This window comes from Hetaerina americana, unplaced genomic scaffold (genome assembly GCF_022747635.1).
Source record: "Hetaerina americana unplaced genomic scaffold, ioHetAmer1.1.p SCAF_4, whole genome shotgun sequence".
NCBI lineage: Eukaryota > Metazoa > Arthropoda > Insecta > Odonata > Calopterygidae > Hetaerina > Hetaerina americana.
Genome location: NW_027286985.1, coordinates 44,070,199 through 44,096,575, shown reverse-complemented (window position 1 = coordinate 44,096,575; position 26,377 = coordinate 44,070,199). Strand labels below are relative to the sequence as shown.

Below are 26,377 nucleotides of genomic sequence, written 5' to 3'. Positions count from 1 at the left end.
CGATTCGTCTGATTAATTAAAAGCCCACACAAAAAGAAACGAACAAAATCCTTTGAATTGGTAGCCCTTATCTGGCATAGAAACCGGATTTGTGACTTTAAAATTTATTTATATTTCGGATATTTTACTAAGCATTTTTACTTTGAAATCTTTTCGTGTGAATTTACTACCATATCGTGCCGAAGAAGAGTTTCTATATGTTGACAATTGTTCAGTTTCTGACATGAGTATTTTTACTGATAGCATTAACCATTAGGGGAAAAATTGAACGCACAAAAAATAGCCTAACTTTTTGTGCTTAATTATAGCTTTAAATCCTGGCTTACCATCAAAGTCGACCGTTCCGGATCCGTCCGTGTCAATTTCAGCGATCATTTCATCCAGCTGGTCAGGTGTCAGTTGGTCGTCGAGGGCCGCAAGTATTTCCCTGAGACTTGACGTTGGGATGTAGCCATTTCCTATGTAATAAATTACGAGAGCGGAATGAATTTCATTAACTCGGAGGAGTTATCTAGTATTTTTTATTACTTTTACAAAAGTTGGCCTTAAATAGATAATAGCAGGCAGACATCATAAAAAGTCTCTTAATTTGATCTATTTTTACCAGGATTACTTAATAAGTCGTCACATGTATATACCAGTAATAGAATATGCTACCTATAATGTACAAATATTATATATTTTTACCCATTAGCTAGAGTGAATTTTCTCTTCAAAGAAGAAAAATATTTTGTGAACATGGCAACCGAATTACTTCGAGAGACTGTTTAATGAATTATAAAGGAAACTCTGGCGTGTTAGTGTGGCTTAGAATATATATTTTCAATATAAACAAGGAATTCTCTAACTTTGCAGCTTAAAGGAGAATGACTCTCGCTACTCGGAATAATAATAATACATAAAGTCCTAACATATATATTATGCAAGATCCTACGAATTAGGGATAGTCCATTTCCTGCCAAGCCCTTAAAAGGTAATACTTCGTTTAATTCAATGGTTCACACATATTTATCAGTTTGTTCATGAATCTTCCTAGACGCCAAACTAGGCTTTATTCTTTTTCATGATGAAATATATAATAACAGTAAACACTAGTCATAAAGAATGAACTACACGATCACTACTGTCTGAAAGGTTGCCTGGTTTAAAGCAATTACAAAAATATCAGTGTACTCCACTTAATTAGCGTGTTTTGAAAGAAACTTCTCGAGTACCTGGAGGAAAAATAAAATCTAGGATGGAGAAAGCTGCCATAGAGTCTTATCCATTATATAAGTACGAAGGCAAATAAATCATATTCTATCTATCAACCTTATCAGCTAATATGCCAATGTAATGGAAGTATAAAAGTAATGGAATATGCTATCCCATCTGCTCAGGTTATCAACCAAACAGCTCAGATTTGTCACCAGGCAGCAAAATTCATAGAAAATAATTTGGTCATATTCCAGCAAAATGATATTTCTGTGATTTTAAAGTAATTTTACAATTACATGATAATTTCAAATGCCTCTTAAATTAAGGCTGGAACCTCGTAATAAATTAATCAAATTATGTGTACAAGGAAGGCAATACTTCCAATGAAATGTTTCTGCCAAAATTAATTTACAAAATCGCGAGCCTTAGCGGAAATGAAACTCTTACAAATCATCTACAATTCATGGAAAGGATTTCATTGCCGAGAGTACAGGAAAAGCCTATGAAAGTGGTCAGATTTTCCTCTCATGGGCGGAGCATTATCGTAAATGTGAGGAGATTGTATGTCCAAATCTTTCGTTCAGAGTTTTCTAATAAAATGGAGTCGGGGATTGATAAAATTCTCGGGGACTATATTTTTGTATGAATGATTAACCGTATTTTTGACATGGTTTCTTAGTTAACCTTTAAATCGTGATAAGATAAAGCGTCCTTTGTTGAATAACGTTTCAAAGAGTTGCTTTTAGGTAATCGTCTCCGTCCCAGAAAAAATATTCACCGAAATAATATTGCATACGACAATTTTTTTAAAATTTCCTCTATTTTATTTCTGAAGAGTAATTTTTAAGACGAACTCTTTTTAAGGCTTATAAAGTTGATATTTTCATTTCACTGTCTGTGATTGTTTGTAGTGAGGGCGAAGTAGCAGTATTTGAGCGGGTTGAAATATATCCACGCGAGGATAATTCATGGTTTGAATTTCTCTTTGAATATCATGGAGCAGCAGATTGAAGAGAAGCGTGCCACGATGGAGTAACAGGGTTCCATTCGAACCACACCTTCTCCTGCGACCAAAGTACTCAACTAGTACAGCACGTTAAGGCTACAGCGGGTGACTCACCTTCCTTGTCATACAGACGAAAAGCCTCCTTGAGTTCCTTCTGCATCACCTCGTTGTCCTCTTCCAAGAAATGGATCGCTACACGGCAGAATCCGTCGAAGTTTAGCTTGCCCACACCTAGAAAAATATAAATAGATGACCACGCTGTTATATTTCGATTAAAAAAGACAAATAGCTCGACTTTAATTCAGAAAATTGTTCACGGTTCATGTTATCCCTTTAATAGTCAATTATGGCTGCGTATTGCTAAAAGGAATGCGTATTCCCATAATTTCGTGAAAGTCGGTGAAAGGAATGATAAAATTTGTGGGAATGAAACAGAAGCATTTGCGAGAGATGGAAAGCAGATGGGCGGCAGAGACGTGCGTTTTGTGAGAGGATCTTTCGTGGAAGGCGCTGCGACAGTTTCGACGGTGTACAAGGCTTCGGATAAGTGTCGCACGGGTGAAAGTTCCATTAAAATTATGGTTTGTTTCCATTTTAATTGACGGCGAGAGAACGCAAACAGAAAAATTTGAAAGCCTCATCTCTATGTCCCTCATGTGTGCACGTCTTTTACGTGAGTGTACCGGTGAAAATGGCCAAGTAGGAAAATTAAAACTCAGTTATTATTATGATCATTCATCGTAGTGGAGGGTGGAGAGGAGAGGTTGGGTGGATTATTTTTTCTAAGTGCGTGTACCAAATACTCTGCCATCTTCCATATGGCTGGCTATATGGCAGGATTTATTATGGCCCGAGGCTTAAGTGATACTGACGAAATAGTCGGCAAAAAATCAAGCGGAGATAAAGCTAACGACGTCTGCATTCGCACTAGCATTTCACATTGATGAATAGTTTGAGAAGTGATGGAGAAGCCAACGTTGCAGTGTAAACAAGAGACTGAACCCGCCTTCATGCCTCAGAGTTCCTGTTTTTCTCCAAAATACTAGTACTGTCGTAATTTTGGTGTACAACTTCGGTATTTATCTCATTAATGAATTAAAACGTACGTGACATTCTACATCTAAAAAAATCGCGATTTACCCTTAATTCAAGCAAAGATAGTGACATTTTTGGATGTAAATTTGGAGAAAAATGGAAAAATATTAAAAGACCGGAAAGTATTTCAAAGGTTGAAATTCCTGGGATGATAATGGAAGAGAGGCAGCTTTTGAGAGAAATTTGTGGGCAGTACAAGTGGATGTAGGAGATATCAGGAGGCAATGGGTTGCTGAATATAATGATAGAGAGTAGAATCCTGGGAAAGCGAGGGCGAGGGAGGAATAGAATTACATTGGACGGAATTTAGGGACGTAGACAGTACGAATAGCTGTATAACTCGCTATTGTACTATCTAGCGTCGAATCATAGAATATTTTGCGCCTTGTTATTCAGAATATAGGAAAAGAGTGGTGTGTAGTTCCAGGATCTTTTAGGGTAAAATTTACCTTAACTCACTAGACCACTGATTAAATTATTAATATGACCAACACTGTCATTTTTCCAACATGGCCAGACAAATGCCCTCTACTTAATCAAAAGTCAATCTGTAAATTCATTATTCCAGAATAGAGTGGAAAAGAGAAGATAGACGTCTATAATGGTTTCGGAAAAATGTTAGAACTAATGTTATTCTATTGAAATCATCAGAGATTTTAATCCTGGATCATTCCTTCCACGAATCTTAACATAAGGTAACAGGACTTACAAATCAATCTGTACAGTATGCCCCTTAAAACCCTTCCTCCTCATTTCATTTGGGAAATTTAATCTACGGATACCGTGTATAAGGCAGTCCTTATATTACGCAAGACTATGGGGGTGTGCCCGTTCATCGCGTTTCCCTTGGAAAAATGGAGAGAAATTTGGGGTAAATATTACGTGTAGTTGATTCTTGCGCTATTTTAGTGTCTGTTTACGAAGAAATCATTTTGATTTTCCTTGATAACCAATCGAAACCGTTGACTAGTTTAAACCTTCCATAAAGCCCACTAATATAACTGTCGCTTAAGAATTATTTAAGAATCGCAAAATAGGAATATTTGTTTTACTTCAAAAATCAATTCTATAGCAAATAAAATAAATATATTAACTATCATGTATATAATTTTACTATAAATACGTAATCGAAATTATTAGTAGGTAATCGCAGTGCAGAACATTTTTGCCGAACCTAGATAGTATTTTTTTCTATAGAAAAGGTGGATCTTTGATATACATACTAATGAGATTATCGATCATTTCGTTACAATTTTTACTATTTTGTACATTAAAAATGAGGTAAGAAATAAAAAAGCAGAATGGCCGGAGATGGATGGCCTTAATGTAATGATAGGTGTGTTAATAATTCCATCTGGCCTCCGAAGTAATTCTCAGTATATTCACATTCTAATACATATCATTCTGCCTTTCACTGTTCTTGTCTGAATGTTCTTCCATCTAAGTTTTTGGCGAAAGCCTCGCGAGTTATAAACACTTTATGCAGCAAGGGGTAATCAGGGTGATTGCAGGAGAAGAGTAGATTGGAAGAGTACGATAGACTTTGAATCTTCTCTATTCGATCTAAATGGACCGTTTCCTCCTCAGATGGAATTCAAAAGGACTGTGAAAAAGTCTATCGTAGTTTTTGAAAAAGCTAAATTTTTTAAGACTAAAATACGGTGAGAGGAAGTTTTTCCACCGGAAGTTCAAACCACATACGCTGTAGGTAAGTGCATTCAGAGAAGCCAAAAGGAGCTAACATACTTGGTTCGCATTCTTTGTTAGCTTACTCTGAAATGACACCCTCAGAGTCTATTTTTGACATGGTGAGAAAAAACATTTCAGAACTGATTCGACGGCTGCCATGCGATGCAAATCGTTTCAGTAGTGTAAACCTACAAGGGGTATGTTGTAGACAAAGTTCGCACTCAATGTAATTCATATGAATACCGCTGAGAAAAAAATGGCAATGGGAACCATTTCATCCAACACTCCTAAGTGCGAAAAATACCTTTAAACAGTACCTATATTTAGATCTAATCCTTGGAAATCTGTTCTTGAGGTAAAAGAAAAATAATTTTGACCCAAACAGGTACGCGCGACTCAGAGACGGGACCAGGAGTGCGTTAAATCTACAACCGACGAAAAAGTCGTCATATTTCTCAAGTCCGTCAACCGGATACGAGAGTACAAAAAGTAATTGAGTTTAAAAGAACTCGCAAAAACTTCAAACAAATTAATACGTTTAACGTCTTGCCGCGTCGCAGTCCTCGAATCGAGCATTAATGAATGCTATCGACCGTTTTCATAGCTATGAAAACATAGAGAAAATGTTTCAACGCTGAATTCACTTTGGCTCCGTGGCATTTGTTCCGTTTACATCAGGAGTAGTCATCCGTTTTCGCTCTTTAATGTCTCTTCTCGTGTCGTTTCATTCCATTCCGTTCTGAAGTTTCTTTCCTCCCTCGAATGAAACAATCAGGAGTTTTACCCATTTTTGACTTTCGCTTCATCTAAGCTGCCATCCCGGACTTGCGGTGAAGCCTCCTCCTTCTCTCCCTGTCCGTGCATTCCTCGGAGAGATCTCATTCCCCCCTCCCCATTCTCTCTATTCTCCTCTATGCCTCTTTTCTTCTCTCTCAAGATGTCAAGCTGTCTTTCCACCAGGCGAGTCAGGGAGGGAGATTGTGGGGAGGTATCTCGCGAAGACTTGAGGAGTTCAAGGCTGCAAATAAGGAAAAGTTAACTCCGTGGGAAATTAAAAAGACGGAGGGGTCCGGAGTGGTATAGGAGTGTGGTGGGGTTGAGGTCTCGGTTGCGTGGTGTTGGTGGGGGAGTGAAGGGAAGGTGGTGGGGGAGGGGGTGGGTGTAAGAGAGGAAAGGGCATTCATAATGGGACTCAGAAAAGTAGGGCACGGTGTAACAGTTCGAGCCACTGGAAAACTTTAATTCGGTCCGTCCGTTGGTCAATTAATTCGCCATTTGGTCGTGCCTAGCTTTTCCCTGGGAATTTCGCCCTGATGTCGTGCTAGGCGACGATTTTTTTTTTCTAAATGGAAATTAAATAAAGAAAGTGAGACTGCGCCTCGCAGTATTCTCCTCCTGGCCATTAACGAAGTTTTTCGGATTGGATAACTGTGGCTCTTTTGGAAATCTAAATCAATGAAAATGATCTTTAATACTAATTGGTCCCCAACTGACGGTGGAATGTTACTCTTTGTGATTCCCTCCCTATCTTGAGATTTAAGGATGGAATTAGTAAGCACTATGGAAACATTTCTTTGCCACGTGCATCAATAACTTTTAGAATCGCTTAAGGATTCGTGGAGTTTTTCCCTAAATTCTTCAAAATTATAGGTAATATATCTACACACAAAAATTATAGTTTAATTATTTTATTAGTGACGCACACCATGTTATTTACATGTTACTGCTTTTCTCATTTTCTTTATCATTATATTTTGTGATAAATATTCTACCATCTTCTGCGGAATTTTATTTTTACATATATAATGGATTAATGAACATCTGTAGTTTTAAGTTGCTACATATGGGTTTAAGTTATAATTGTCATTTCGCAAAGTTAAATATTGTTTGCAATTTAGCGTAACATGGACAAGGACCTTTATTTGACTGATTTTCATTTTTTTTCTTACATTCCTTACTTTCAGGTGAGTGTCCCATTCCACAGTCCAAAGTCTGTTAGGTAGTTGTGCCGCTGCTTTTGTAAGTATTACATTTTTTTATCTGAATATTCTTTTTGCGATAAGAGCAGTAGTACTTCATAATTTCCTTTTCGTCTATCATAAATTAAAGACAGACCGATTGAACAAATATTTTTCATTATAACCATCTGTCACATCGTAATGGTAATCAGAGTAGATTTTCTCAAAAAATTGACAGCAGTATGCTCTGTAAACCCCTAATTAACATAAATATGCTCATGCTTTTGGCACTATCTTTCAAATCTAACGGAAAGTGAAATATTTTGCTCACCACTCTGCATATTACTTGGAAGCTTGCTGACTGAGTAGGCGCTACTTTCACCATGTCACTTTCATTAATATTTTAGATTCTGTAGTAACTAATAAATTTATCTCCATGATAATTCATTTCATCTGTTTACTTTAAAAAAAAACATTAGCCGTGTGGGAAGCGTTCGCTGTTATTTTTTTCCCTTCAATGGTTTGCTTCAAATTCCTCTTTTGTTGCAATAAATAGCAAACCTCCGTTTTCATTCTCTTTGATGCGAGGAGACAATTTACGCAAAAAAGAGTGTTTTAGTGAAACTTCAAACTTTCCTCCCTGATTTGATATCTCCTTTTTTATTTGAATAAATATATTAACTAATTTGTATTTTTGAAAGAAAAAACTTTGAAAGTGGATAAATACTCAGAACAATGCGCCCAAAGAGCATTTCCCTTGGGAGAATGATTACCTTAGCATATATACTGTAAAATCTTACATAAATAGCATACCTCAAACTTCATTGATATTATACTGCACTGGGTAAGAATCTAAGACAAAAAATGACGTTAACATAAGAGGACAGAATGATTGACGAAAATACAAAAGAGTATTCTAGTCTTAAATTTTGAGATTATTTTCTGAAGGCATTTCAAATACGGTGCAGCCATGCTATTTCAACGCCTTTCCCCTTGGCTGTAATGTTGAAGGATCTAAACCGCACCTCCCCGTGAATTTTTTAAAGCAGAAGGAGGTAGATCCACCTCCATTAAATCGTGCCACCACCGTTGAGTTTAAAGACCTATTAACAGGCATAATTGTTTTTACGAGTCTGCGATTCCCAATTTCGAGCAATATAAATCGAGAATGATCTGGAATGTCCGTCATTCAGGATTTTCGTTGGAATACAACAAAAAATAACTTGGAAACGTTTTCATCGAAGCTACAAGGGTCAGGTTTTCTTTTACCGTCACCTGCTGCGACATGGAGAGGGAGTGGGAAAGAGAGAGAGAGAGAGCGGGTATAGAGAGAGATAGTGAAAATAGGAGTAAAACATCAGGCCTACTTTATTGGATCGCGGATCTTACTACAATGATTACGCTTGGCCGCATTCCATGCTGTAAAACTTTTTTCGCCATCCAGATGTTTCACATTGTGGAAAGAGCTCGCTGTACATATACATCGAGGGGAAATTCGGAAGAAATAGTTGAGAGATTGGCAAACTATTTCTCCAGAGTTTTTATAATTGAATAAATTCACCCTTAAAGTCTTTTTCTCATATTCAGTCTTGAATTTTTAAAATTAGATATTTCATTGATTAAAAATATTGACCTGATTACCGATTGTTCCTCAGAGCACCCACGTATTCTCGCGCACACAAAAATAAATGTGTTTAGGTATAAATAAATCAATAAATTTACATATATATATATATATATATATATATATATATATATATATATATATATATATATATATATATATATATAACACTTTTTGATAGTCTCACGGACGTGAATAATAATGTATAACACTTAGCACTAGTGGACACAGACAAAAACACACAAAATAGTGAGTCTCTTTTTTGTTTGTTTCTGTGTGTTTTTGTCTGTGTCCACTAGTGCTAAGTGTTATACATTATATATATATATATATATATATATATATATATATATGTTGATCGCGGTAGTCCAGGGGGTAGAGCGTTGGACTCCTTACCGGAGGGGCCCGGGTCGATTCCCGGGCAAGGCACTTGCAGCTCCACCCAAGCTATGTTATTTTTCAGGTACCAGATCTTCCTGGGAAACCATAATCGGCACAGGGAAAGGAACTGGGCCCCCTACCCTGATGTGTGTATATATATATATATATATAGGAATATCAGGCAGGAAGATCTGATTTCCTACTGGTGCGTTTACATATACTTTCACAACGGATACTGTGCGAAAAAGCCTGGCATCCCTATCCGAGTGTGAAATCATTCCTTGACCTGTTGAGATCAAACAACCGTGGAACAATCGCTCCAACGGAGATGGAAGGGGAGAATAACGGCCTTCGGTGAACTCAGGGTAGGTGACGGGGCTGGGTGAAAAGGTAGGCCCATAATATACGTTTACCCGGCGACTGACGGTTCCCTCTCCCCTCTTGTAGGTGGGGCCGATCCCGTATTCGCGACGTGAAGGCAGTGCCTAGACGGCTCACCTGCCCCTTGATCTGCATTTTAAAACATTCAATCCACCACTTTCTGGGGGACGAAAAATCCTTTGTCAGCTCCGTGGGAGAAAAATTCTTGAATGGAGGGCGAGGCAGGGTGTGTGGGAGATATGGAGAGAGAGAGAGAGCGTTGGATCTTGACCTAAATTTCCTTGCCTCGGTGTAGATTGGTCCTTTTGAGAGAGAGATTTCTCCCCTCTCTCCACTGCAACTTTTCCTAATCCTCCCCGCTCTTCAACCCCTCAGTCGCGTCCTAGCCCATGAGCCTGCGACCAACCAAAGATATTCTACTCCATGGTAGGGCGCGCGAATGAGGCGAGGGAGGGAGGGGAGAATGGGGAAGGAATTAGGGAGGCTAAGGGAGGGGAAACTTTAACGTGGCTCTCTTTACTTTTTGACCCCATTTATGTCCCTTGAAGTTCCCGCGATGGTGGTGGTCGCGCCCGTCTGATGTGAGGAGGAGTTCTATTATTGCTGATATGTTTAATGCACTGCCACGGCATTCCCGCGATCACAGATATCTTGAGACTTTTTTGAAGATGAAGGAGAAGGAAGGTAGTAGGGAACAAGGAACGGAGTGATCAGTTGAGAGAACAGCAAGACGTAGGGTCAGTTGTCAGGTGATAAGTCTGGCATGCGTTACGTTCTTCCTGAAATATTCGAAGCTAAGACTATCTTAAGTTTTGCCCTGTGTAACATTCCGCAGAGTTGTGTGCTTTTGAAGGTTCCTTATAATATAATACGCCATACACATGCTGGACCTCTCCATTGGAATATGAACGTATACGTCTCAATTTCCATGTCTTTTCATCATATATCTCTTTATCCCTTTTTCATCTCGCGGAAAACGTATCCAATCAATCGTTCATGATTTTTAAATTGCTTCACGGAATGAGATTCTTTGTCGCATCATTTGGTGGCCACAACTCAGAAAGCTGGCTGGCAATTCTTCAGCTTTGGACTCCTTACTAATGGACCGCTCGCCAATTTGTCTTCATTTCAGTCCACATGGTTTTGCACAAGTCATATAATATTGGGGGTATCATCAACTTTGCACTCCCAAGAAAATACGGGACAATATTATAATAAATAAATCTCTCTCAACCCTTCAAATCCCAAGGAAACCGGGTATGTGCAGGAGGAATTTTAAAAATAAATGTCAAAGCGAAGATATCGGAAAAGGGACCTCGATAAATAATTTCGGATAATGGGAGAAAAGGAAAAGTTGTAATATTATTGAGTGTAACTAAAGTGGCTTAAAGCTAATTTTGATTCATAACAAGTGATACCCTTCCTGAAAAAATTTGGAAATACTTGAATTTGGAAGAAGAAACTCACGTCTAGTCCGTTCCTTTTATCTAGGAATGAGTTAGGTAATTGGAACTTTCTTCGTGAAGAATTTAAAGGCAAGTAGTTCCTGTTCATTTCTCTGCATAGCCTTCCGTTTAGAGATACGTTTTGAAAGTACTCTAAAAGTATTACACGTTGTAGGGAAACGCTTTAAACGTCTTTCTCTTATAGCACTATCTAAACCCCATCCCTCATGTGAATCCCGAACCCATCCACGGACAAAAGATATCTCCTTGGAGGTTATTCAAGTTTGAAAATCATGGGATAAGGAAAAAAATATTGAGTACGGCCCGCGAATCCTGTGCCTGCTTATTCTCCGTCATACACCGGGGGGAATACCTTGCCCTTGAAGAAGGTGGGTCCTTGGTGTTACCCCTTTGGTCTTTACTCCCTCCTTCTCCCCTTGGCGGCTGCTCCCTTCAATAACTCTTAAGTGCTCCGGGTCACGCAAAGCCTTTGTCTTCTTATGTACTAATAGTTTCTTCATAAGGGGGATATGCTTTATCTTGGCTCGCAAATTTAGTCGTCCATCCAAATGAATTGAGTTTTCATCATATGAGAAGTGTTCACATTGCAAGAAAAACAACTCTGATTTTTATCCTCTTGAAATAAAATACTTTACGCTTTTCTTGATCCTGACTGCAAGGTTTGTGTTTTAAAATTCGGTATCATTCAAGTTCCCAGAAATGAATGAAGAGCTGCTTAAGAATAGGGTGGAGAGTTAAATGTCATGTGTACATTGAATAATTCAGAGGATATTTCAAACGCTGCTTAAAGAGTGATTTTTTTTATTTGATACGCTTGTTTTCCGGGTTTAACTCGCACATTACTGAATTCATGCTGTTGTATTTAATACACGAGATAAATCATGACAATGGTGATAGATTTTAACTTGGTGACAAATAATCCTCGGATTATTTGTATTGATGGTTCAATTAATTTATTCAACCAATTTATTCATTTTGCCAAATTTCTTAAAATTATACGATAAGTAAAATAGTAGGCATTGGAATTCTGTATACGGGGGTGATCTGAAAAGTTTCCGATCTCAGAAATTTCAGAAAATTTCAGAAAAAATGTCTTGTATCTTTTTTACTCTGTCGCTTAAAACAAATATGAAGAAAGTCCCTACTTGATAGTGAAATGATTTTTATTAAATTGTACTGTTGTTTAAGTACTAGAACAAATTAAACTCCTCATTTTACTCAACCTGTCTTAAATTTCGGTGGCTTTACTTAAAATAATTTTTGTGCTTCACTTTATTGTTTCAAACAGAAATAGACTTAGATTGGTTTTTCCAAAATACCAATTTAACTATTCGATAGGCCTGCAAAGGCAATGCGTCAAGCTATTCTTTTGGATTTATTAATAAAATTTTCGGCTATTGTCCTAAATCAATTCTAACGCTAAATAACTTATGAGGTCAAAATTCATATAAAAAGAATCTCAATATCTATCTTTAGATACACGCAACCCGTCAGTATCTTAATTGCGATTCGAAGATTTTTTCAATTCTTATTTGAATGTGTCCTTCATTTAGGCTAATTGCTTTGAATATCTCGGGCTATTCAACAAAATATGTCATAGTTCACCACGTAATCGGGGGGGGGGGGGGGTGCATATTATTTCATTCTGCGTGAAGCTAGCTTTTCCATTATTCTCACTTCATCGTTGATATAAACATGGACTTATCGTGTAATAACTGTTTCGCGGAAGTTTTGGATTCTATATAAGTCATTAAATATTGAATTGAACTACCTCATGGATTCCTCAGTCCAAGAGGACTTTCCTGGAAGAAAAATAAAACCTACCGCGAGGAATTATTAAGTCTACTCCCATCCGTTTCTCCTTCTTAACGTTAATTCCGTATTGTATTGCTCAAAATTGGCTAAAACGTTCCGCCACTTCTTCCCGTTCCCACTCATAGATGTCTCCCCTGCTCATACAGTTCCACTCCTTACGCCGCTTCCCACCTTTTCATGCTTGTCTCCCTCCCAACAATTTTGTCCACTGCCAAAAGAACGGCTCTACTTTCCAAAATCGGCACCAACCGTGTAGTTATTACTTTTTTAATTAATTACCTCTTGGAACGAAGGAAGACAGTTTTTAATGACCAAAAAGGGTTAAAAACTTCTGAAGATTGAACATGAGTCCGAGTGAATTAAGTTTTCTCCGTAGTTCTTCTACGAGATCAGATATCACCTGCAAACGTTTCGATAGTAGAGTCATCCAAGTAATTACGAACTGTTCCCATTTAATTCAGAGGGCATTTCTACAAATAACGGCCTTTCTCCAAAATTTTGCATACGCATATCGTAAATATCAGAACGTAACCTGGGATGAACATGATTAAAAAAAATCCACTCCACCGACCAAAACTTGAGGTTTACAAATGCAACCCCCTTGGAACAAGTAATTTGATGTCTGCAAGTTGATGCCTCTTTCCACTTGCCCCTTTGGTGGAAGCTATATTACTAGAAAATATAGGTCCTTAGCCATCCATGGCCTAGGGAACATGCAAGTATTTTATGATGACAATTTTCTCAACTAAAAAATTAAATATTCTAAAAATGGGTACTGTCTCCATCTTACCCCCGTCCTTTGTGGCTGAACCTTAAGATGTTGTGTCGAGTTATAATGTTGAGTCGTGTTGTAATGTTGTGTCGAGTTGTAATGTTGAGTCGTGTTGTAATGTTGAGTCGTGTTGTAATGTTGAGTCGTGTTGTAATGTAGAGTCGTGTTGTAATGTTGAGTCGTGTTGGAATGTTGAATCGAGTTGCAATGTTGAGTCGTGTCGGAATGTTGAGTTGTGTTGTAATGTTGTGTCGAGTTGTAATGTTGAGTCGTGTTGTAATGTTGGGCCGTGTTGTAATGTTGAGTCGTGTTGTAATGTTGAGTCGTGTTGTGATGTTGAGTCGTGTTGGAATGTTGAGTCGTGTGGTGATGTTGAGTCGTGTTGTGATGTTGAGTCATGTTGTGATGTTGAGTCGTTTTGTGATGTTGAGTCGTGTTGTAATGTTGAGTCGTGTTGTAATGTTGAGTCGTGTTGTAATGTTGAGTCGTGTTGTAATGTTGAGTCGTGTTGTAATGTTGAGTCATGTTGTAATGTTAAATTGTGTTGTAATTTAATTTCTTGAAATCAAACATTTGAAGGATACTCAGAGCGTTAGTATTTTACTAATTTAAACCCCGTGTTACCTTTTACTCAGTTATATGCAATTTTCCTGGCATGCAGTTTCTTTCAAAAGATATCCTTACTCTCACGCACTAAGTTTTGCTCATCTTCCTAATATCTTCTCGTACCATTTAGAATGATAACCTTGCAGTATAACTTTACATGAACAAATACGGCAACCATATATTTATTGGTTTTAATTCAAAAGGCGGCTGACGTGGTAGCTCGAGCATTTCTTAGCCGCCAACTCCGTCTCGAGGCGGTATATCTTCAGCGCGGCGGTCACGCCATCTAGTTAATCGCCGCCGAGTGAGGAAGTAGGAAAAATGGAAATAGACGTCCATACTCGCGTAATCCCTCGTTACTCGCGAGGGTTTGATTTAATGAAGTCGGTAATGACCCACTCGTGAATGTTTTTACGTCTCTCACCCAGAGTTTGCATCTACTAAAACCGTACCTTGCGGATTAAAATTTGGAGTGCCCACGTGATTAAACCAACTCGAGGCCAAAGGATTCGATATGTTGGAGTGTAAGGCGAGGGCTGCAGTTCCAACAAAAAGTTCCAAAGTTACGAGAAAGAGAGAGCTTGCTCACGTTTATTTTCTTGTTCACAACCGATCATTCCTTAATGGCTTGTGCAAATATTTTCGTATTTCCCGCCATAAATAGGCATTGATAGTTAAATATAAGACGGAAATTGCATGTTTTACATGCTTAATTAAAGTTAGGCCACGGCTACGTTTTTACCGCTTAAAAGCAGCAAGTACAAGCTCAATAGGTAGGAAGAAAGGTAGACCAATGGTCAATATTTTTTGGAGAAGGGAGGCAATCAGTTGTGGAACTTCGAAGGAGGTAATACATTATGCGGAGGAATTATTCCGAAGAGGAAAAATTTGCAAAATTTGTTCCATTTGGAAATACGTGGCAGGCAGTTTAAATTATGAAAGAGTACAAGGCTTAACGACCGCAAAAAGGGGGATGGAAACTATAAGGAGTTTAGGACGAAGGCTGGCATTGAATTCAATTTTGAAAGTAATTTCATATATATGGGTAATCATTTCCAAAGATTCAGGATATACTGTACAATATGCCATAAAATATTTATGTATATTTATGTATAAGAAAGCTTATTTAATTATATTGGAAAAATGTTAATTTTGATTTGACTTGGCCAAATATTAAATGCATCATAAATACATAAAGAAGTATGATATGGCGTTAGACTCAGCTAATTTTTTGTATTATCCAGTGTTCGTGATTAATTCAGAACAGTTAAAACGTCCATTGATAACTTATTCATATCCGTATTACATGCTATTCTGTGAGTTTATTCACGACATACACGTACTAATTCGGCTGTATACAATAATCGGTCGTTGTCTGAAATGCGAAAATCATCATTCGACAAGTTTACTAATATTAATATTCACACTTTGCATGCTATTTACTCGTATACTCGTATTTAAGCCTTTATCTTTCTCACATCTTGAGTTAAAAGGAAAAATCATTATTCAAAATAATAATTTTTATAACATTCACTAAATTAATTTTTATTAAACGCCTTTTTCAAATTCATGGAAGCTCTGCGTTGAGAAAAACGCGAGAAGTGAGCTAAAAAGATTTTTTTCATTGTTTAAAACCAATTTTAAAGCTCAATAGATGATGTAGCAAACGTGTCATACATACGTTAACTAATGGAAGATATCATATCCTATCACGCAAAAATCTGATTGTATCGATTGGCTAACCTATTGTAGTAATTATTTGCGGGAATACATACGGGGAGGGGAGTTGAAGGTCATTGAATGATAGAAGGAGTCGAATGTCACTGAAAGTGGGTTTTCTAATACCGTCGTAATTGTAGCATAACATAAAAATTCAGAATTTGTGCAGGATTTAATAAAATATTAAATACGGATACATTTAATATTACCCCAAGGGAAAATATATGCACATTTTCAAATATAAAATTAGTGTCCATCGGTATTTTTATCGATATCAGCCGTCATTATCACAAATAAAATCTCTCTCCTCCCTCTGCTTCCAACTACTTGTACCCAGTTCTACCTTCACCACCCTCACCCTCTCCTGGCAGACTCTTTCTTGGAATCTGGTGACGTCAAGAGATCTTTCTTTCCCATTCCGAGACCATGGTTTCATTCATCTTCAAGTTTTATTTTTTACTATATGCTGACTTCTCCGTTTGTTCTCTTCCATTACGTCTCTCCTCTCTGTCTCCCCCCCCCCCCATCATCGCGGCATTGCGTCTGTGTTTGTGTGTTTGTGAGGCCCCTTTGATGCAAATGACGACGGCGTTTGATGAATCGATGACCATCAAATCGCTTTGCTCTTTAATTAAATGGCTTTTCGACGTGGCGAACGTTCGAACGACTTAACTCCCCGTCATCCACAATGAGTCTCCCTCTCCGCAGGGCCCGTAAATGGAATTCTCTGGCGTTGCGCCCGTCAGGGGCTTCGAGTGCCCGAAAATGCGATTTCAGGGCAATTGCCGCGGTGGAAGGGGAGGAGGATGGAGGAGGAGAGGGCGTGTTCGTTTGATAATGTTAACTCGGGTGGCGCAAGAGACCATTTAAGTTCCAAGATGCCTTTCTCACGTTCCACTCTCTACGTTACACTGGTTATCATAGGGCATTCTTTCACATATACCTTTCCTTCCCTCCTATTTGGCCGTTGTAACCTACTTAAGGGTATAAAATAAAAGACTGCGGGGAAAAGGAATAAATATGGGAAGTCAACTCGAGTGAAAGCTACCAAACTAATTAAAATCCGCAGTTTGTTGCGATCAAAAATATAGATATCCTGCTTCAAGTGTGTAAGCTCATTTAAGATTAAAGTAAATCACGAATTGTGCTTACGTCTTTCATTTAAAAGCGTAATAGCATCTCTATATCTGTATCGCAAAATACTGCAGATTACTACTAAAGGAAGATTCAACCTTCGTCTTGAGGAGAGCTTAAAACTTTTTATCACAATTAACATTATGGCAAAAATCATTGTAAATTGCAAGTTTTTAAATTCCAAGACTTTAAAAACTCTTTGCAAAATGTTATTTCGAATTCAATATAAATGAATTGCTGCTGAAATTTCTTGTATCTTAATAATAATTAGAAAATCAATCCCTCTTTTTTTTTCTGATTCCCTCTATTTTGAATAATCCATTAATGCATTCAGTACTTTGAAAAAAATGTCTGTGTTGGCGGAATTCCTTCTATTTTGTTTCGGAAAAGGTTTCTCTGGAGGTTTGAACGCTGTGAAATAAACGGCGAAAGTTTGAGAAAATAGAAATTTCAACCATTGTGTAGAGCCGAAAATAAACTGACGAGATCGATGGGAAATGCGGGAGAAATGGAATCACGAATGAGAGATGATAACAAATCTGAAAGTCGGCAATCCACAAAGGATAAAGGGAAAACCCTCGGCAAAAAGATTTGATGAACGGGAATTTTGATTATATTTTATAAATAAGTCGTTGATATATCTACTGAAATGTAAACATTGTTTGAATTAGATGTCTTTTGAGAAGTTTCTGCCTCCATTATAGTGCTGGCATGCGTTGCGTCATTAAGAAATACTCCAACGCAATTCTTCAGAAGGAATATGAACGGAGTCTAAGCAATATAATTCCACTCTCCATCACAGCAATAAGCAGTTATCTCTTGGAATTTATTTTTTCTTACCATTTATTTCATACAAGACACAAGCTGGTGCGGCCACATATACCCAATATTACTTGCAGACTGACCAGGAAATGTACCAAATATGTTACTCTTACATATATTTAAATGCAAAAAAAGGTTTGACCATGGAGGTAAATGCACGGTATTTTTGAAAAATTAATTTTATTCTCGATCATGAAAAATATATCAGTTTAATGGGGAGTGTTTGGTGGACTTGAACCAAGACATTAATTATCATCGCGGAATAGCATAGTGAGCTTAAGAGCTGTCCCTTTTCGCAATATAGCAATTTCCTACCCACCAAAAAACATTTTTTAAATCCATAAATTATAATAATTAAAGTTAAAATTTTATAATGGATTTCTTTGTTCACGAAAAAGATTTTTATGGCCAAATTCGAACGCAGTTCGTTTTGACAAATAACGAGCACATTTTTGGGATTGCATAAGTGAAATAATGTAGTAAGGATAATCATAATAAGGTGCCTAACTTTGGTATCAAACTTTGGTATCAGCTATTACCATTCTTTTCATCTGTTTTTCTCAATCAAATGTAACATTTTCACAAATGAAAGAGTAACAACTCTTTCCATGTAGGCTTCCGCGGAGATTATTGATGTAGGAAGTGGTTCTTTCGGGTTTTCTTCCGCGTGTATCCATTTTTCGGACGATATTTCGCCAACGTTCCAGTTGGCTTCCTCAGGTCCACTGAAGTGCCGATGCAGGTTTTGGTCCAATATATATACCCTCCGTTTGGCGCCTATTTTTAGGAGGTGTGCTCTGATTCGTTGAAATCCTTGAGGACACGTTTCCACGCGCTGGCAAGGGGGTAGCCGTCCTCGCGGTTGAAATTTGAGAGGACCGACGAGACTAGCCCTAAGAAAAAGGCGACGGCACACGCTATCCTGCCGTACGTCGCCGGAACAACGGAAAAAATTGCGAGGGCCCTCCGGAAACACAACGTCTCAGCCAGGTTCAAATGCGTAACCAAAGTGGCCAATATCCTCGTCAACGCGAAAGACCGCCTCCCAAAAGACATCTCTGGAGGAATCTACCAAATCAAATGCAGCTGCGGCAACTCCTACATCGGCCAAACATCAAGAGCGCTGAAATGCCGAGTCCAAGAACACAGAAGGGCCGTAAAAAATAGACAGTTCCAGCAGTCAGCGGTGGCTGAACATCATTGGAGTGGACCGACACATAATATTGAGTTTGACAACGCCACTTTATTGAATAAAGAAGGCCGCTACTACCCAAGGATCATCAGAGAGGCAATTGAAATTGCAAAAACGCCCAGAAATTTCAACCGCGAGGACGGCTACCCCCTTGCCAGCGCGTGGAAACGTGTCCTCAAGGATTTCAACGAATCAGAGCACACCTCCTAAAAATAGGCGCCAAACGGAGGGTATATATATTGGACCAAAACCTGCATCGGCACTTCAGTGGACCTGAGGAAGCCAACTGGAACGTTGGCGAAATATCGTCCGAAAAATGGATACACGCGGAAGAAAACCCGAAAGAACCACTTCCTACAGTAACAACTCTGTCTATCTTAATGCTATGGTTCCACAATGGAGTCAGCTGATGGCCGTTCTCTTTATTGTATTTCTACTCGCAAAATAAAAATATCGTTGGTTCATTTTATCTTTTCTTATGTATTCATCGTAAACATTTAATGTTGGGAATTAAAATAACAGATACTCGGCCATGCGGAGAAACGTTGAACCGTTGGCGGTATATGCCTGACGGTTAGGGATGAAATTCCCATCAGTCAACATGATTTGTTTTTTTTTAAAATCTCCTTTGTAGGAGGAACAGAAAAATATCAATGAACTCGCAAACACCTTACTGCCTTGACTGCTGTTGGGCCTTACGACAGACTGGCTATTGAATTTTGCTACAATGGCCATAGGCTCTGGCACTTTATCAAAGTCCTAATCCATGCTCTTTCTTTTCTTCTCTTTCTCTCACTCACCCTCTTTCTCTCCTAGTGGAAACAATCGAGATATATCTGAGCGGGGTCCACCGACAGACTGCCCTGAAATTAGACGTGGGACTCCAGGCTCGTCCCAATAACGAATCCTCGTTTCTCTCTCAGTCTTTCTCTTCTCTCTTAATTCCGCCGAACGAAAATTACGGCCACCACTCTGAAGGGATGTGTTGTCCGCATGGAGGGGCACAGGGGCGGAGGGAAAGAATCCTCGCCGGCTAAAAAGGGCCTTCGGTGTGCTCGAAAATGAGAGACGTGGGAGGAGTAGGTATAAGAAGAGGGCTGGAGAAGAGAAACGATTCAACGCGAACCGATCCTCGGAGTAGCGCGTTGACTTGCATTGCTATGTTTAATCGAGCTTTAAACGTGGTCTGCATGATAATTCATTTGGAAAATCGACGCTCTTTATATATAAAACAATTAGGCGATGATTACGGCTCGTGTACGGGTTCGCTTATGGTACCGCCGAGTTTTGACGTTTGGTTGTAATAATTATAGATACAGTCTAAGTTTCAGAATATTACGGTATAATCGTTCTGATAGAACATATAAATCGCTTCTATTTCAATAATTTTTTGGCTTATCCTATGATTGATTATTTTTATTTGATTTTCAATTATATTTTAATAGTCTAAGAACTCTATGTGATTTAAGCTTTGCCGTTGCTGCAATGGTGTTGAACGCAGGTGCTGGCAAAATTATTCTCATTATCTGTGGTCTGTTTGATATTACATTCGATAAAAATCGAACATTTTCGTGCCAATTCACGTGTTAATCTATGAATTTAGAGGTGATGAGGAATAAAGCTAGTATATGTATATAAATCAGTCTATCTACAGCAATCAACCAGAAAGTTGATTTTGATTTTTGAGGGTAGAGCTCACCTCAAATGCACAATTGACCGAATGGCAGTGAAATTTTCAAATTAAACGTATGGGTGTGACCTTTTCCTCTGCTACCTTTTGTTTTCCTTGAATAATTTCGATAAAAAGTCATCTGATAAATAATATGCGTACTGTTATCGGTACCTTCATCATGAAAGAAGAAAATGTTTGATGAGCAGCAAAGCAAATTAGAAAATTTTATTCTTTCATTTAATAGATGAAAGTTCACTTAAGTCCTCTCTCATTCAGTTTAATGAAGACACATATAACAAAAACACATATTCAGGAGGGTAAGGCCTGTTTTTTCTTCGTTTAACAGAAAAATGTTGAATCGCATATGATTCGTATCGGCTGTGTAGAGTCATCCGTGAGTTAATTTAGACACTCAATATGAGTAAGGTGTCCTTCACATAGATGATAATGTGTACGTATCGACACTTTGGTCATGTTCAATGTACACCGCACTGGGATTTTATAAATCGGACATAGCGAGGGTGGGGAACCAAATATGTTCGGTGGTGTGGGGGCGAGGTGAATATTCTATTCCCGGATCGAACGCTCCGTTCCTCGCCCACTTTTTCCCTCCGCACCCACCTCATAACCCCTTCCACACCCGGAGGCAGTGCGGTCCCCGGTCCCCCGGGCACCTCCATTTCTACATGTTTTCACTAAATATCCTATCCCCACTCCCTCTCCCCTCGCTATCCTCACCCCATTTGCTCCCCCTTCCTGTGGGCGCACTCCCTCCCCTCTTTCCCGCCCTTCCCTTAGTCTATTCTTCTTCCGCCGGACCCCTTAATTGAGCCTCCGCCGGAGCGAATTCCGGAATGAGATGGGTATGGGGCAAGGTACAGGTCGGACCCCAGGAGATTCCCTGGAGAAATAGAGGATGGAGGTTTACTTTCTCTCTCTCTCTCTCACACGTTTTATCTCCCTTGTCTTCCTTTCATTTCCTTCTCTGAGTGAATATTTGCCGAGCTTCCCCGATTGCATCCGTCTTGGTCGAAATTTAAAAGGTTGGAAAATTTTTTTTTTCTTGGGAGGACGGTGTTAACATTGGCATTGATCATGAGATTTTGCGTCGGAGGTTTGTTGCCGGGGGGGGGAGGTAGTTTTCGAAGGGTTTTTTTGGAGCCTGCGAAAAATTTTGTGTCTGCAAGTTTTTCACGCATGTGCGCCCACGGGAGCGAAGTTATTGTCACTGCTTTTCCCACGTTCTCATAATACATCCCCTTTCTGTATTTTCTCTAAATCGACCATTCTTCGCTCCAGTCAGCGCATTGGAAAAAATAAAAACAGCAAGAACCGGATCCAATGGTCAAAATAAAAGGAAGAAAGGGGAATAATAATGGTTAGAATAAAATCACTTTTGCCCCATTGCCAAACCACCTACAGTGCGAGAAAGACATTAGTTTCACATAACTCGACATGCAGAAAATCTCTGCAGATCGCATCAAAAATGAGGTAATAGGTATTTTTATTCCTTGTCATTAATTTCATCAAACGCCAGGTGTGAACTATCTCCTTATGACTGAGTAAGCAGGTGTAAAAACGCGTTACTATTTCGGCAAACATTTGAAAAAACATACCTACCATGATATTATTATTTCAGCTGAATCGCTCGCATGTAGGAAATTCGGAGTTCTTGCCCTGCTCTCCTTTTCTTCATTCTTCAATTATTTATCTGTATTTGGTATAGGTACATATTATGAGCTCTTTTGAATACTCTATCTTACAGGAAAATCTTTTACGTTGAATATTATTGTAATATTGTTATTAGATTTTTTATTTTTTATAACCTTTGAACTTCTTTTTGAGACATTATCCCAATAGTGTAACGAATATTGTTAAATACTTTGAATTCAGCCAAAAGTTAGCATTTTTTTCCGGGATTTTTCAAGCCTTTCCAACGATAAAATAGGAGTCAGCATATATTTCAATGACTTAAATCATTGCCTACTTTTGTTGGTAGATTAGCTACTAAACCAACATTTAATCGTATGTGATGATGGAACTGTAATGAAAACGTTGGTGTAATAGTATCGTTCTCCAGATTCTTCAGTTCTCGTCATACATACGAGGTTCATCTTTCTGAGTCAAACGAGGTAATTGTAGTTAAGCGTAAGTCTATAGGATTTTCCAACGTCTTATGTACGTACCTTTATTATTCTGAGATTTTATCGACCGTCTAAACAGCATGCCTCCGTGATAAGAAATACGTACGTGTATTTTTTTAGGTAAATTGAGAGGAGGGGTAATTTTCTGAAATACATCGGCCTTCCTCTCCTTATATGCATCCATGTAACGTTTAATCCACGTGAAAAGTGTTTTGTTCTTTGCATTTCATAGCTAACTGCATTCCACTTCTCTTTTTGTCCGAAATATGATTCCTTAATTCAAGGCAAGGAAGCGTGTGGAGAGAAGAGAATTTCTCCGACCGCGAATCCCTCGTGGAAGGGGTATTGCGGTAGGCGCATTAACGGTTATCTCGCCGTCACTCCCAGGAAGGAAAGAGCATGAATACCCTCCTCGGGCGATATATTACACAGCGCTCTCGACAAGTTTTGGGCATGAAAATTAGTTTATAAAATGAAATTATTTTATAATGCAAAGACAAGAAAGTTCTCTCGCGCCTTAACGCCTTCCCCGGCCAATATTTATGACTGATAGCTCCGTGGTTCGGAAATTTGTTTGCTAATGTGATAGCATTAGATGATTAAATAATTCTTAGTTATAAAACATGGCATCTCCATTTTTCAGTGCGCAGTATAAAATAAGAAGACCACATTTATTGTATGAATGGAGTGTTCATTACGACGATGACCTCACCGTTACTGATTCCTTATGCTTGAGTTAAAAAAATTCTGCATATCGTCTTGGTGTTTCGAAGCAATATCGCCGCGACTGACTTTGTTTGACAAGTAGTAAATGACGGGAAAAATATCCTTCTACTACACTCCAGCTATTGATTCGAAGATTTTTTATTCTAGGATACAACAAGGATCAGGATACAACTCGAATAGTAGTCGTTTTATCGCTTCGGACGAGAGAGATGCCATTCAATACGTTAGCATGAAATACTGAAGTAAAGGAATCTGTGAAATAGAATGGAAAACACCTATTTCTGCAGATAATAAACTGTCCACGAACATTTTGAAATATCATGCTATAAACAAATAGTGTTAAAGTTAAATTGTTTACGAACATGAACCCAAAATTACGAGAAAATACGAGTAACAATGTAATTAGTTCTGTGTTTTAAATTCGTAAATACGTTTTAGGAAATCATTGAATGCCCTTGTAATTTGCAATTGTATTCCACTGAGCCCTTTAGTTCTGAGTTCCTTCGGGCAGAAAAACTTTAAATTGATATTATTTAGAAAACTGTGTTTAGATGCTTGTTAAATAAGTAATGAAAAATCTTTGCTTTCCCAACTATCTCAATTATCTCCCTGATTACTATAATTTTCTTTCATTTCCATAATATTTTTCATTTAAATGTCTTATATTTTTCCAATGAAATTTTCATTCCTTAATGCCGGATCATAAAAGACAATTTTATTGTTAGAGAAGGTGGTAGAGCCCATTTTTAGTAGCCATTTACCTTTCCTTCGCACTTATCACTAGTTATATTCATGATAAAAATGTGAGTAACCAATTCCAAAATTGAGAATATATATTTTGAAGTTTAAAATGAACTTCTATGCCTAGTTTAATTAATTTCCTCTCAGGTTTTTATAATAAATTTCAATTCAGTTTGGATGAGTAAATTAACTATGCGAAAAAATACCCCGTTACTCGATGATAATAATCACTGTAGGTAATTAGGAAATTAAAGTAACCAATGTCACTTCATCGTTGAACATTGAGAAATCTTCGAGATACGCTCATAATGTAAAGGTGAATCAGAGAGAGTAATAATTTTCAGTGGAATATTAAGGTAGTAACTTAATAGCGCAGCAAATACTCGTAAAATTCTATGAAGTTTATCATTGGTGAGATAATAGATCTAGAATGTAATTCAATTTCCCAACACACAGAGAATTAGAAAAAGGCGTCATTGCATAAATGCATTCTAAATTTTACGCGCTCAATGAAACACCTTCTATAGAGAAATTTTCCTCGCGAGCCAAGTTTCTATTTGAGGCCAATTGATGAAACATTGAAAGACTTTATTCACTCCACCGTTTCTGTACCCCGCCTTTTTTAATTTATGCATAGTTATCAATCTCTTTTGGATAACACCATCTAGAAGAAATTATATCGCAAACTTTTGACGTTAGAAACCAATAAAAAAATTGAGAAGGATATAAAATTGCACCTCAATTATGGTATTTTATTCGGTTAATAAATATCTGCTTTCAATTAGAGAATTTTCAGTGGAGCATCGTTTTAATTCCCATTTTCTGTAATTATTTCACTTTATTTAAGGAAATTCTTTGCTCGTTGGATGTGTCTTGCAAAGTCTACTCACCTTCCTTGTCCTCCTCTTCCAAGAGTGCTTCGAGTTCCAGGTCATCAAAGGTGTGTCCAAGAGTGTTGAGAATTGTCCTGACTTTCTCGTTCTCTATCTTGCCGGATTTACCCGAGTCGAACATTTGAAACGCTCTTCGGAGCACTATCGTCGAATTGAAATGGAAAAGGAAAAAAACACATTGATATTAGCCATAGAATTTATAGACATGTGAATTCATTTACATGTATTTGAATAGAACAGATGCTTCTATCTCAAATCCGTCCGGCGATTTTCGTTCAAAGCGCAGGAACGTCAGGGCATATTTCCATCGCCTTTATTTACTTAACTAATGGGATTACAGGGTCTTAGTCAGTCTTAAAATTCATTAAACAAAGTTATCAAAACTTTGTTCATTAAAAAAATCTTGTTTCAGAAGTATTTCTCTCGCAGAATTCCATAGTTTGAAGTTCTGATCATTCTGAAACATTATGCTGCCATGGTGAATGATTTCAATTTGGTTTTCAAATAAATGAGAGGAATTTTAAATTGAATTAGTTTTATGATATCAATTTTCGGGCGTTCGAGCAAAATATTTCCTGTTACAGGCATTTGGTTACCGAATTCTATCGAAATTCCTTTTTTTCACCACGATGGTACAACTGTTATATTATGTGCGGTCTATCCCGCTACGAATCCAAATATTGTAGCAAAAGATTGGATCCTAAAACTTTTAGAGAATACTTATCAACTAGGAACGGTGAAATGAATCCCTTGATTTCCCCATAGCTAATTTATATTTTGATTTAAAGGAATGGGTATCCTGAAAAGGTAGTTTTATATAGGATAGGTGTACTTTTCCTTAGCACATAGGCACATCAACAGACCCAACCCGAAAATGTTCATCAACCGCTCATGCACTAAAGAAGTCCCATTTTTGTCTTTTCTTGTTTCAAAAGTTTTTATATCGATAATTGGGGTGGATAAAGGTAATTGAATACTCTATGGACGCAAGGAGCGTTAGGAGCTATCAAGATCTTCATGGAAATAGGGTGTACATATTATGCGAGAGTTAACGTTTGCCCTGACGAGCATCGCCTTAAGGAATGATGTGGTAGTTCCATTCTCAAAGCAATAAATTATGCATGGTTGATATTATTGATTTTAAAATATTATTTATTACCGCTCTTACAGCTAGCCAATCGATGTTTGTTAAATATGATACGCTTAGAGTAATATCTTATCGCGTTACATGTTGCAACAATGCGTTAAATGTGAAGGGTAAAACTAATAGTCGAAGACAATCTATGACGTCATTTTTGTCCCGCGTCTCCTAACTTTTAATGATTATTTCTGTGTTATCTCTTA

The 26,377-nt window shown here is 37.9% G+C and overlaps 1 protein-coding gene across 2 annotated transcripts in view; it reads right to left on the bottom strand.

The window, feature by feature from the left end:
- LOC139691941 (troponin C-like) overlaps positions 1-26,377 on the bottom strand; it is a 40,920-nt gene that overhangs the window by 1,770 nt on the left and 12,773 nt on the right. For both annotated transcript variants that reach the window (XM_071589896.1, XM_071589897.1), the window contains 3 exons: positions 25,031-25,174; positions 2,318-2,434; positions 327-458 (listed from right to left, as the gene is read on the bottom strand). In XM_071589896.1, the coding sequence (XP_071445997.1) occupies positions 327-458; positions 2,318-2,434; positions 25,031-25,174 (393 nt within the window). The remainder of the gene's footprint in view (positions 1-326; positions 459-2,317; positions 2,435-25,030; positions 25,175-26,377) is intronic.